The sequence below is a fragment of the Syngnathus acus genome, chromosome 6 (assembly GCF_901709675.1).
Source record: "Syngnathus acus chromosome 6, fSynAcu1.2, whole genome shotgun sequence".
Lineage (NCBI taxonomy): Eukaryota > Metazoa > Chordata > Actinopteri > Syngnathiformes > Syngnathidae > Syngnathus > Syngnathus acus.
Genome location: NC_051092.1, coordinates 15,627,814 through 15,640,193, shown reverse-complemented (window position 1 = coordinate 15,640,193; position 12,380 = coordinate 15,627,814). Strand labels below are relative to the sequence as shown.

Sequence of the window (12,380 nt, the reverse complement as noted above, 5' to 3'; positions counted from 1 at the left end):
TATACATTGCTGAGTGGAGTTTGCGTGTTAACGTTTTTGTGGCAGCAACATGTAGTCCCAGCAATGTATAGTTTTTACATGCGTGTCGTGTTTGAGGAATTTTATTCTACTGTGATGAAGTTTACCTTGGAATATTGTCATCAACTGTTGCACATCCATACAGAAAAACGATGACTCCCACGAGGGAAGCAGGAATCAGCATCTGGGTGTAGAGTCCCAACCAGGCAAAGTACAGTCCAATCTTCTCTCCAAAGTACTTCCTGAAGAAAATGACAAAACAACATGTCAAATAACCCTTTCAAGCAGGTTGGAGGGAGAGGGGGAGAGAGAGCGAGAGGGAGAGAGACAGACAGACGACAGACAGACAGACAGACAGAGAGACAGAGAGAGAGAGAGAGAGAGAGAGAGAGAGAGAGAGAGAGAGAGAGAGAGAGAGAGAGAGAGAGAGAAAGGGGCCACATTACCTTTTTATTAACTTCCCCGAACCGCAATACATACCATAAATTTTGGACTATAAACTGCGACTTTTTTCTCAAATTTCGCACCCTGCGGCTTATAGTCCGGTGCGGTTTATATAGGATTTTTCCGTGATTTTTGTGATGACTTGATCGCTTTTATACACTCGTAAAAAGGCTGTGGACCGCTGTTGTGCGGCACCGCTTTGCTGGGCGGAGGGATATGTGACACGGCCACTGGGGAGAAAAGTGGCGTGTTGATCGCATGTCCATCCGCCAGGCAAATAGTGCCGTATAATTCACACAAAGAAGAGACAGAACGAGATTAAGACGGACATTACTGAAAGGAAGCTTTTATACACAAACTGTCAATATGGGGGACAAAAGAAATGCATATTATACCGCTTTTAAGTTAAAGGCAGTCGATTTGGCCCATTGTTGATGACATCGTTTTCACCTTTTCTTTCTTTATTTCCCAGTCACGTCTCCTCTCGAGCTATATGTGTTAGTGATGTGCATTTCAGTTCTTTTAGGTGAACTGGAACTTTAGAATCAGTTCACTCAAAAGCATCGTTCAAACGAATCGTTCAATGAATCCTCCCTAATCCTCATCATCATCATCATCATCGGCGGTCACTCGGGACGAGTATGACTGTCTTCTTCTCAGGGTCGTCTACTTGTGGGTCCGCAGGTGGGCGTAGAGGCCGATCCGGGATCCACATATTTTTGTGCAGTGTGGGCAGGGGAAAGTGGTGGTGGGTTGTGGTCGTGCTGGAGCCTGTTTTTGTCTTTCCTTTCGGAGTTGTCGTTTGGTTTCTGCGACACGGCGGAGTTCCTTTTCGTGATGTGCTGCACCTTCTTGCACCGCTGCCCTCCAGCAGTTCCTGTTCAAGGCGATGCGCTCCCAGTCCCGAGATGTTATTTGGAATTTCTTGAGATTGGTCTTGAGGTTGTCCTTAAAACGTTTCTTTTGCCCGCCCGGGGCTCGCGGACCTCTCTCCAGCTGGGAGTATAACATCTGTTTGGGGAGGCGGGTGTCCGCCATGCGGATGAGATGTCCTGTCCATCGAAGTTGGTGCTGCATTATTAAGGTGGTGATGCTCAGTATCCTGGCTTCCTCCAGAACGCTGATGTTTGTGCGTCTGTCCTCCCATTTGATCCTGAGTATTTTCCTCAAGGTTCTCTGGTGGTGTTGTTCAAGAGCTCTTAGGTGCCTGCTGTAGGTTGTCCATGATTCTGCCCCGTAAAGTAAGGTGGGGAGAACCACAGCTTTGTAAACCAGGAGCTTGGTGTCAACCCGGAGGTCTCTGTCTTCAAAGACTCTTTTCCGGAGTCTGGCATACGCTCACTGGCACAGCTCAGGCGATGGTTGACCTCAGAGCCAATGTCCGCTTTGGAGGAGAGAAAGCAGCCGAGGTAGGGGAAATGGTGAACATATTCAAGTGCAGTGTTGTCCACATTTATGATGGGCGGAGTAGATGGCTGGTTGGGTGGGGGTTGATGTAGCACCTGGGTCTTCTTGATGTTCACGGTCAGACCCAGGGCTCTGTATGCCTTAGCGAAGGAGTTCAGGATGCCCTGGAGGTCTTCTGCAGAGTGTGCTGCAATGGCATTATCGTCTGCATACTGGAGCTCCACGACCATGGTGGTTCTGATCTTGGTTTTGGCTTTGAACCTGTTAAGGTTGAAGAGCCTGCCATCAGTCCTGTACCATATTGGGATTCCGTGTGGTAGTTCTTTGTTGATGAGGTGGAGTATGGCGGCAATGAAGACAGAGAACAGGGTGGGTGCAATAATGCATCCCTGTTTGACCCCTGTCTCTACAGTGAAAGGCTCAGTCAAGGAGCTGTTGTTGAGCACTGTGGCTGTCATTCCGTCATGTAATAAACGCAGTATTCTGACGTATTTGTCCGGGCAACCATACCTCAGAAGGATGCTCCATAGGGCCTGGCGATCCACCGTGTCAAAGGCTTTTGTAAGGTCTATGAAAGCCATGAACAAAGGCTGTTTATGCTCACGGCATTTCTCCTGGAGTTGGCGTGCTGTAAAAACCATGTCTGCAGTGCCTCTAGATAGGCGAAAACCGCACTGCGATTCTGGGAGAATTTCCTCAGACAGTGGCAGTAGGCGATTGGCAAGAACACGAGCAAGTACTTTGCCAACTGTTGAAAGGAGCGAGATGCCCCTATAGTTTCCGCAATCCGCTTTGTCCCCTTTCTTAAAAATGGTCACTATCAGAGCATCCCTGTGCTCCGAGGGGAATACTTCTTTTTCCCAGACCTTCAGAAAGAGGGAATGGAGGTGGCGCTGGAGCTCTAGTCCACCTTCCTTTAGGACCTCAGCTGGGATCCCATCTGGCCCAGAGGCCTTGTTGTTCTTCAGGCTCCTGATGGCATCTTGGACCTCTACTAAAGTGGGAGGTTCACCCATGTCTTCCCTGATGGGACTCTGAGGGATGTGACTGAGGAAATCTGACTGAGTTGTGCTGTCACGGTTGAGGAGTTCCTGAAAGTGCTCTCTCCACCGGTTGTTTATGGACTCATTGTCCTTCAACAGCTCCTGCCCGTCTTTAGAGCGTAGGGGTTTTTGGCCGCGATGGCTTGGGCCGTAGACAGCCTTAGTAGCGCTGAAAAAGCCTCTGGTGTCACCAGAGTCTGCCAAACTCTGGATTTCCAGTGCCCTTTCTGTCCACCAGGAGTTTTTAATCTGTCTCACCCGGCTCTGGACGTCAGCCTTGGCTCTGGAGTGAGCCTGTCTCTTTGCTGTGCAGGTGATGTCATTTCGCCAGACACGAAAGGTTTCCCTTTTCTTGGAGATGAGCTGTTCTATCTCTGTGTCGTTCTCATCAAACCAGTCCTGATGCTTTCTGGCCTTGTACCCGAGAGTGGCACGGCAGGTGTCGAGGATGGAAGACTTGAGCAGGCTCCAGTGTTCTTCAATGTCCTCAGGGTATTCCTGATTGAGGCTTTCTCCAAGAGAGGCCTGAAACAGCTGCAGGGCGGCAGTGTTGTTCAGGGTCTCGAGGTTTAGTCTCTGCCGGCTCAGCTTCTTTTGCAGTCTCCTCTTCCTCTTGAGTCTGATGGACATCGTGGATCGTATCAGGCGGTGATCTGTCCAGCAGGCCTCTGAATCCATCATGGCTTTTGTGATGCTCACGTTGCGCTGATCCCTGGCTCTGACAATGACATAATCAATAAGATGCCATTGTTTAGAGCGAGGGTGTCTCCATGAACCCTTGAGTTTGTTCTTCTGGCGAAAGATGGTATTGGTGATGGTAAGGTCGTATTGAGCACATTTGCTAAGAAGCAAAACCCCGTTGGAGTTGATGTTTCCAATGCCTTCCTTTCCAATGGTGCCCTTCCAGAGGTGGTGGTCCCGGCCCACTCTGGCATTGAAATCTCCCAATATAATAATCTTGTCCTCCTTGGGGATTTTTGACAATACCTCATCCAGACAGGCATAGAAGGCCTCTTTTTTGTCCTCATCGGAAACGAGGGTAGGTGCATAAGCACTAAGAACTGTTGCCGTCTGGTTGTTGGCCAGCACCAGACGGAGGGTCATCAGGCGCTCACTGATTCCCACAGGGAGTTCAGAGAGCTGACTGATCAGTTGGTTCTTGATGGCAAAACCAACCCCATGGATCCTAGGCTCATCTGTGGCCTTTCCTTTCCAGAAGAAAGTGTATCCACCCTTTTCCTCCTTCAGATGACCTTCCTCTGCCCGCCGGGTTTCTGAAAGAGCAGCTATGTCAATCCGGCATCTTCTCAGTTCCCTGGCAATGATGGCGGTTCTCCTCTCCGGCCTATCACTGGTTACACTGTCCATTAGTGTGCGCACATTCCATGCTCCAAAATTCATGTTTCTGTGTTTTCGACCGCATATTGGTGATCCCTCTGAACGCGGTAATCCAGTCGGGAGGTTTGAGGCAGGCTATGTTTAGGGCACCTTTTCTAGCCCCTTCCCCCTCAGGGGTGAGCAGAGTGGATCCTAGTAAAAGGGCTGCTCAGTCGTGGATGCAGCTACCAAAGAGCTCTTTCTGCCTCGGTCCAAGAGCCCAACGATCATCTAACATCCACCGCCTGATGTGCCAGCTTGTGACTAGGGGCTTCCAGACTTCTAAGTTCCGCTTCCGCTTTTAAGTTAAAGGCAGTCGATTTGGCCCATTGTTGATGACATCGTTTTCACCTTTTCTTTCTTTATTTCCCAGTCACGTCTCCTCTCGAGCTATATGTGTTAGTGATGTGCATTCCAGTTCTTTTAGGTGAACTGGATCTTTAGAATCAGTTCACTCAAAAGCGTCGTTCAAACGAATCGTTCAATGAATCCTCCCTAATCCTACCCCCCCACACACACACACACTGATACGTTTTTGTTTTTTTGTTTTTTACATCTAGTGGAAATCAAACAATACAACTACACAACAACCCCCCAAATTATTATGTATAATAATTGGCTCGGGTAATTAACACATTTCTTTCTATAATACAACACTTAAACACTGATCCGTTGGCAACAGTCTCTCACCCGGTCGTGAACGGGAAATTGCGTCACTGACTCGTTCATGAACGGGAAATTACGTCACTCGTAAAGTCCCTCCTCCATCTATCGCTCGCTGGCGCTGCTGATTGGTCATTCGCGAAGATTCACGAGTGAGTGACAGACAGCATTGCCGCTATGCCATTGCCAGCCAACACACTTTATGCCGACATTGATGTTTTAATTTAGTTTTTGTTGGCTTGTAGTTGATGGTGTTATATATCGAATGAGTTTGTGTTTGAATAAAAGGTTGAAAAAAAAAACGTAATGCCGACATTTGTTAATTTTTGGGGATACCAACTCATATAAAACACATACATATTGTCATATAAAGCAGTTAAGCAAATGTCTGATTTTTATGTTTTGATTGGCGAATATAAAAACAAGGAATAAAACACCAGACAAGTTATAACTTAAATGTTCATTAAAATAATAATAATAATAATAATAATAATAATAATCCATCCATCCATCCATCCATCCATCCATCCATCTTCTTCCGCTTATCCGGGGTCGGGTCGCGGGGGCAGCAGCTTCAGGAGGGACTCCCAGACTTCCCTCTCCCCAGCCACTTCATCTAGCTCATCCCGGGGGATCCCAAGGCGTTCCCAGGCCAGCTGAGAGACATAGTCTCTCCAGCACGTCCTGGGTCGTCCCCGGGGTCTCCTACCGGTGGGACATGCCCGGAACACCTCCCCAGGGAGGCGTCCAGGAGGCATCCTGATGAGATGCCCGAGCCACCCCATCTGGCTCCTCTCAACGTGGAGGAGCAGCGACTCTACTCCGAGTCTCTCCCGGATGACCGAACTTCTCACCCTATCTCTAAGGGAGAGCCCGGACATCCTGCGGAGAAAACTCATTTCGGCCGCTTGTATCCGGGATCTCGTTCTTTCGGTCACGACCCATAGCTCGTGACCATAGGTGAGGGTAGGAGCGTAAATCGACCGGTAAATTGAGAGCTTTGCCTTTTGGCTCAGCTCTCTCTTTACCACGACGGACCGGTACAGAGTCCGCATTACTGCCGATGCTGCACCGATCCGCCTGTCGATCTCGCGCTCCATCCTCCCCTCACTCGTGAACAAGACCCCAAGATACTTAAACTCCTCCACTTGGGGCAGGATCTCATCCCCGATCCGGAGAGGGCATTCCACCCTTTTCCGATCGAGGACCATGGACTCGGATTTGGAGGTGCTGACCCTCATCCCGACCGCTTCACACTCGGCTGTGAACCGCTCCAGTGAGAGCTGGAGATCTCGGCCTGAAGAAGCCAACAGCACCACGTCGTCTGCAAAAAGCAGAGACGCGATGCTGAGGTCCCCAAACAAGACACCCTCAACGCCTCGGCTGCGCCTAGAAATTCTGTCCATAAAAATTATGAACAGAATCAGTGACAAAGGGCAGCCTTGGCGGAGTCCAACCCTCACTGGGAACGAATCCGACTTACTGCCGGAAATGCGGACCAAACTCTGGCATCGGTGATACAGGGACCGAACCGCCCTTATCAGTTGGCTCGGTACCCCGTACTCCCGAAGCACCCCCCACAGAACCTCCCGAGGGACACGGTCGAACGCCTTCTCCAAGTCCACAAAACACATGTGGACTGGTTGGGTGAACTCCCATGCACCCTCGAGGATCCTGCTGAGGGTGAAGAGCTGGTCCACTGTTCCATGGCCAGGACGAAAGCCACACTGTTCCTCCTGAATCCGAGGTTCGACCTCCCGACGGACCCTCCTCTCCAGCACCCCTGAATAGACCTTACCAGGGAGGCTGAGGAGTGTAATTCCCCTGTAATTGGAACACACCCTCCGGTCCCCCTTCTTAAAGAGGGGAACCACCACCCCAGTCTGCCAATCCAGAGGCACTGTCCCCGATGTCCACGCGATGTTGTAGAGATGTGTCAGCCATGACAGCCCCACAACATCCAGAGCCCTTAAGAAATCCGGGCGGATCTCATCCACCCCCGGGGCCTTGCCACCGAGGAGTTTTTTAACAACCTCAGTGACTTCGACCCCAGAGATTGGAGAGTCCGCCTCAGAGTCCCCAGGCCCTGCTTCCACAATGGAAGGCGTGTAGGTGGAATTGAGGAGGTCTTCGAAGTATTCTCCCCACCGACACACGACGTCCCGAGTCGAGGTCAGCAGCACGCCATCTCCACTGTAACCAGTGTTGACGTTGCACTGCTTCCCCCTCCTGAGACGCCGGATGGTGGACCAGAATTTCCTCGAAGCCGTCCGGAGGTCATTCTCCATGGCCTCGCCAAACTCCTCCCACGCCCGGGTTTTTGCCTCAGCAACCGCCGAAGCCGCGTTCTGCTTGGCCATCCGGTACCTGTCAGCTGCCTCCGGAGTCCCGCAGGCCAAAACGGCCCGATAGGACTCCTTCTTCAGCTTGACGGCATCCCTTACCGCCGGTGTCCACCAGCGGGTTCGGGGATTGCCGCCACGACAGGCACCAATGACCTTACGGCCACAGCTCCGGTCGGCCGCCTCAACAATGGAGGCGCGGAACAAGGTCCACTCGGACTCAATGTCCCCCGCCTCTCCCGGGACGTGGGAAAAGCTCTGCCGGAGGTGGGAGTTGAAGCTCTTCCTGACAGGGGATTCCGCCAGACGTTCCCAGCAGACCCTCACAGAACGTTTGGGTCTGCCAGGTCGGACCGACATCTTCCCCCACCATCGGAGCCAACCCACCACCAGGTGGTGATCAGTTGACAGCTCCGCCCCTCTCTTCGCCCGAGTGTCCAAAACATGCGGCCGCAAATCCGATGACACGACTACAAAGTCGATCATCGAACTGCGGCCTAGGGTGTCCTGGTGCCAAGTGCACACATGGACACCCTTATGTTTGAACATGGTGTTCATTATAGAAAACCCGTGTCGAGCACAGAAGTCCAATAATAGAACACCGCTCGGGTTCAGATCGGGGGGGCCGTTCCTCCCAATCACGCCCTTCCAGGTCTCACTGTAATTGCCCACGTGAGCATTGAAGTCACCCAGTAGAACGATGGAGTCCCCAGAAGGAGCGCTCTCCAGCACTTCCTCCAGGGACTCCAAGAAGGGTGGGTACTGAGCTGCCGCTTGGTGCATAGACACAAACAACAGTCAGGACACGTCCCCCCACCCGAAGGCGGAGGGAGGCTACCCTCTCGTTCACCGGGGTGAACCCCAATGTGCAGGCGCCCAGCCGGGGGGCAATAAGTATACCCACACCTGCTCGACGCCTCTCACCGTGGGCAACTCCAGAGTGGAAGAGAGTCCAGCCCCTCTCGAGAGGGCTTGTACCGGAACCCAAACTGTGCGGGAAGTTACGTCACTGACTCGTAAAGTCCCTCCTCCATCTAACGCTCGCTGGCGCTGCTGATTGGTCTTCACGAGTAAGTGAGTGAGTGACAGACAGCATTGCTGCTATGCTATTGCCAGGCGACACACGTTATGCCGACATTGATATTTTAATTTTGTATTTGTTGGCTAGTAGTTATTATACCGAATGTGTTTATGTTTGTGTTTGAATAAAAGGTTGGAAAAAAAATATTGTCATATAAAGCAGTTAACCAAATGTCTGATTTTTATGTTTTGAATGGCGAATATAAAAACAAGGAATAAAACACCAGACAAGTTATAACATAAATGTTTATAATAATAATAATAAGAAGAAGAAGAAGAAGAAGAAGAAGAATAAGAAAAGTACATTTCAAACCAGCAATCTAATGTGGAACTGCAGTCGATATATTGGATAACAACATTTAGGCATATATATGCATACACGTTATTTAAAACCTACAATAAGTAAATCGTAAATCTACATTCTGGCTTCCATAGTTCACGCCAGGAGACGCAACATATTCACTGACTGATCCGTTGATGCACAAGAAGGCATTTCACTCATTGACTCGTTCGCGAACGGGAAAGCCAGGATTAGTTCCCTCACTGATCCGTTCTCGCGGTGAACTGGAAATGCGAAATACTCAGTGAGTGATTCACTCAGTGAGTGATTCACTCAGTTCGTTGGTGAACGGGAAATGCAATTCACGACTCGTTCGTGAAAGGGAAGTTACATCATTTTCTTCTTCGTTTTGTTTTACGGCGAGGTAGCAGCAGCTTCAATGGGCATTACTGACACCTACTGGTTGAAGTTATATATCAAAGGAAAAAAGAACAAATCACTTTAGGAAGTGATTCGTTCATTCTCGTTCACTGAAAAGATTCGTTCTTTCTGAACGAATCGTTCACTCACGAACCAACACTAATATGTGTAGCTCGCTAGTTTAATGTAATTTAGCGCGTCGTGCATAAATAAAATTAGCATGAACAGACCCTCATCATGGAAAATCCTAGGAGAAATGCATAAAAGCGACGACGAAAGAGAGACTGAGAAAGTGTGTGGCGAAGGATATCTAACGCTATTCCAATTAGAGTCAGAGTCAGCTTTATTGTCAATTCCTTCATGCTAAGACACACAAAGAAACCGAAATACCGTTCCCCCTATCCCACGGTGACGAGACACAGTACACGATTAACACACAAGTAAAACAACGGGGAGAGAGTTCAGGACCCCAACAGCCTGGAGATCACAAACTTCGCCAGTGGTGAGCAGTGCTGGCATCCCACAACAGAGTCCCGGCACCATTCGTCACGGATGTAGACGCACAGTCCACCGCGATGTTCCCCCTCGTACAATGGCCCGGTCCGCCCGAGGGGGTGTAGGGGTGTAACGATTCATCGATACACATCGATTAATCGATATAATGCTCTACGATTTGTTGGCATCGATGCTAAACGTAAACATCGATCTATATCGCCCGTTTTTGACCTCGGACATTAGACGCGACTTTATTTTGAAATCCAGTTCAATGTTGCTTGCTTCCTCTTTCCGGGAGCAGTGCGCGGCGTGTTGTGTTGTGAGCAGAGCAGGCACGTGAAAGGGGAGCCGACAACTACGCGGCTCCTGGGCTGGTGCTATGGCTACTAGCCATTGGCTAGTGTCCAAGAAGACGAGGAAATTCGCTCCCCTTTGGGCTTCAAGTCATTCGTTTGGAAGCACTTTGGATTCCAAAGAAAAGATGGCTCAACGGACAAGACACGTGCAGTTTGTAAATCCTGCCATGCGGTGATCAAATCAGAGGCGTAGCCAGGAATTTTTACAGTAGGGGCTGTTAGGGTTTGCAGAATATCTTCATCGTATGATTATGTTGGAATGTAACCTGTAATAATTTACCTAGCTTGTCCTGTCTTACCAAAAGTAGTAGACCAAAGTGCTAAGATCTTTTCACCTGATTGACTAGCTGCAGAGGAAGCAATCAAAGTTGCTTTGTTTCCACAAAGTCGTAAAAGGCCCCCTGCTATGCTTTGATCAGCAGGGGAGCGGCTTCACCCCATCCTGTGCTCCCACACCCCCACTTTCAACCCCACTGTGTTTCTTCTCAATAAATATGTACCTGATGAGGCCTGAGTCAGACTTCATTCGACCATCGCTGTAAGCACAGCGACGAGTGAACTCTCCGCCTGCAGGTGTCTGAAACGACTAACTTGTCTCCAGTGTGGTTCTTGCAAAATAAGTTAGAGTGAACACTACCCTAACATTTTGGTGCCGAAACCCGGGACCCTCATACCCGCCATCTGGCTGACGGAGGACGACGCGCTGTACACCGTCGACGGGCCAGCGTCCATTTAGCCGGACCTGGTAAAGAAAGACCTGGGAAGGAAATCCTTCGCTGGGCCAGCGTCTTAGGTCTGCCTTCGTCTGACAGAGGTGGATTGACGGGATCCGGCAGTGCAACGAACCAGGGGACAAGTAAGTCAAAGAAAAAAGCGCTGATACGGCTTTGGTTTGTCCGAGCTATGAGATACGGCTTTGGTTTGTCCTAGCTATGAGATACGGCTTTGGTTTGTCCTAGCTATGAGATACGGCTTTGGTTTGTCCGGGCTATGAGATACGGCTTTGGTTTTTCCAAGCTATGAAACAGCTGGGATTCTAGTCCCAGTGGAAGGAACGGGCTAAGAAAAGACAGAGTCTCTTTTTCCTAATTGAAGAAGGGCGTAGATTATTTTTTTTGTCCGTTCTTCCAAGCTGTTTGGAAGGGTTTTACACCCATCCTGGATAGGCCTAAAGATAAAAAGCGCTGGAGTTTGTGTGGTTGAGAGTGCGACTGGTAGGATAATTTGACTGCAAAGAGAATTTGGTGGAAGGTCAATTTAAACCTGCATTGAGGATCCTCAAAGAAAATAAAAATAAAACAATTGTATAAACCTAAAATACCAAATTAAGATGGGAAACAAAACCGGTAAATCCCTAGCTCTTGAAGGAGATGAGAAGTACATGGCGAGTAAATTTCTTAATTGTATGCAATACATGCCAAAGTGGAACAAAAAGTATGGAGTAGAAGGGAAGTTGAAAGTTGAAGTGTGGAAGATGGTGGTTGATGTTTTGGAGGAGAGTGTAGATAGAACGACAAAGGGACTGAAAAAGAAAAGAAAAGAGAGAGAGTTGAATTGTGCTAGAATGTGGTTGAAAGCTTCACAAGAGAAAAGAGAACAAATTCAGGAGACAAAACCTGGAAAGATAAAAAGTGATGAGACTGCCATTCAATTAAGATTTGAAAAAGAATTCTGGGTGCACAGTGGCACCCCATTCGATGATGCGGCTGAGAGTGTTTATCAGCAACGTCTTAAAAACGCGCTCATCACTGTTTCCCCCCACGACTTCGGCAACTGGGTGAGGAAACGTTTGGTGGAAGTAGATATTGCAAGTGTGACAACAACTATGCAATGTGCCAAAAGTTCTGATGTGTTTCATCTAGGCGATGATGATGATGTTGACCTAGATGAAGATACAACAGTCTTCTTTCATGGGTCCCAGCAGGCCAGAGGAAGAGGTAGAGGCCAACAAGGTCGCAGGCCGCAATGTAACTCAAAACCCCCATCAGATTCTGACAACTGTTGGAACTGTGGGAGACGGGGACACTTCGCAAGAGAGTGTCGTCAGGCAAAACGACACCTATCAAAGGGTGGAGGAAGGGGCAGAGGAAAAGCCAAATTGTCAGCGTGACTAGATTCCTCCCCTGTGATCTCTTGTGCTCCTACAGAGGAAGAAATAACAGATGTCCATATGAAAGCAAGACATGTCATTTTCAGATTATTAGAACGTTTTTAGATTGTTAGAGCTCCTGTCCATGCAAGGAGTATGACAATGCTGTTGTATGCCCAATGACAAATGACCAGAGATCAAATTGTGTATGTACACTAAAGTTAAAATTTGCAAATCAAGTGGTAAATGAATGCAACTGGCTTCTAGAAGATAAAACTTAGAATGTGCTGTCCTCGTGTGCGTGGGAGGGACCAGCTCATGATCGACCACAGGAAATGGCCAGCCTGTGACGAATCATTGGTGCTG

General features: G+C 49.1%; 1 protein-coding gene across 4 annotated transcripts in view; it reads right to left on the bottom strand.

Annotated features, from left to right (window-relative positions):
- LOC119123992 (anoctamin-1) overlaps window positions 1–12,380 on the bottom strand; it is a 105,503-nt gene that overhangs the window by 50,541 nt on the left and 42,582 nt on the right. For all 4 annotated transcript variants that reach the window (XR_005098155.1, XM_037253526.1, XM_037253527.1 and 1 more), the window contains exon 10: window positions 126–260. Coding sequence is in view for 3 of the 4 variants with exons in the window: in XM_037253526.1 (XP_037109421.1) it covers window positions 126–260 (135 nt within the window). In the remaining variant the exon portion in view is untranslated. The remainder of the gene's footprint in view (window positions 1–125; window positions 261–12,380) is intronic.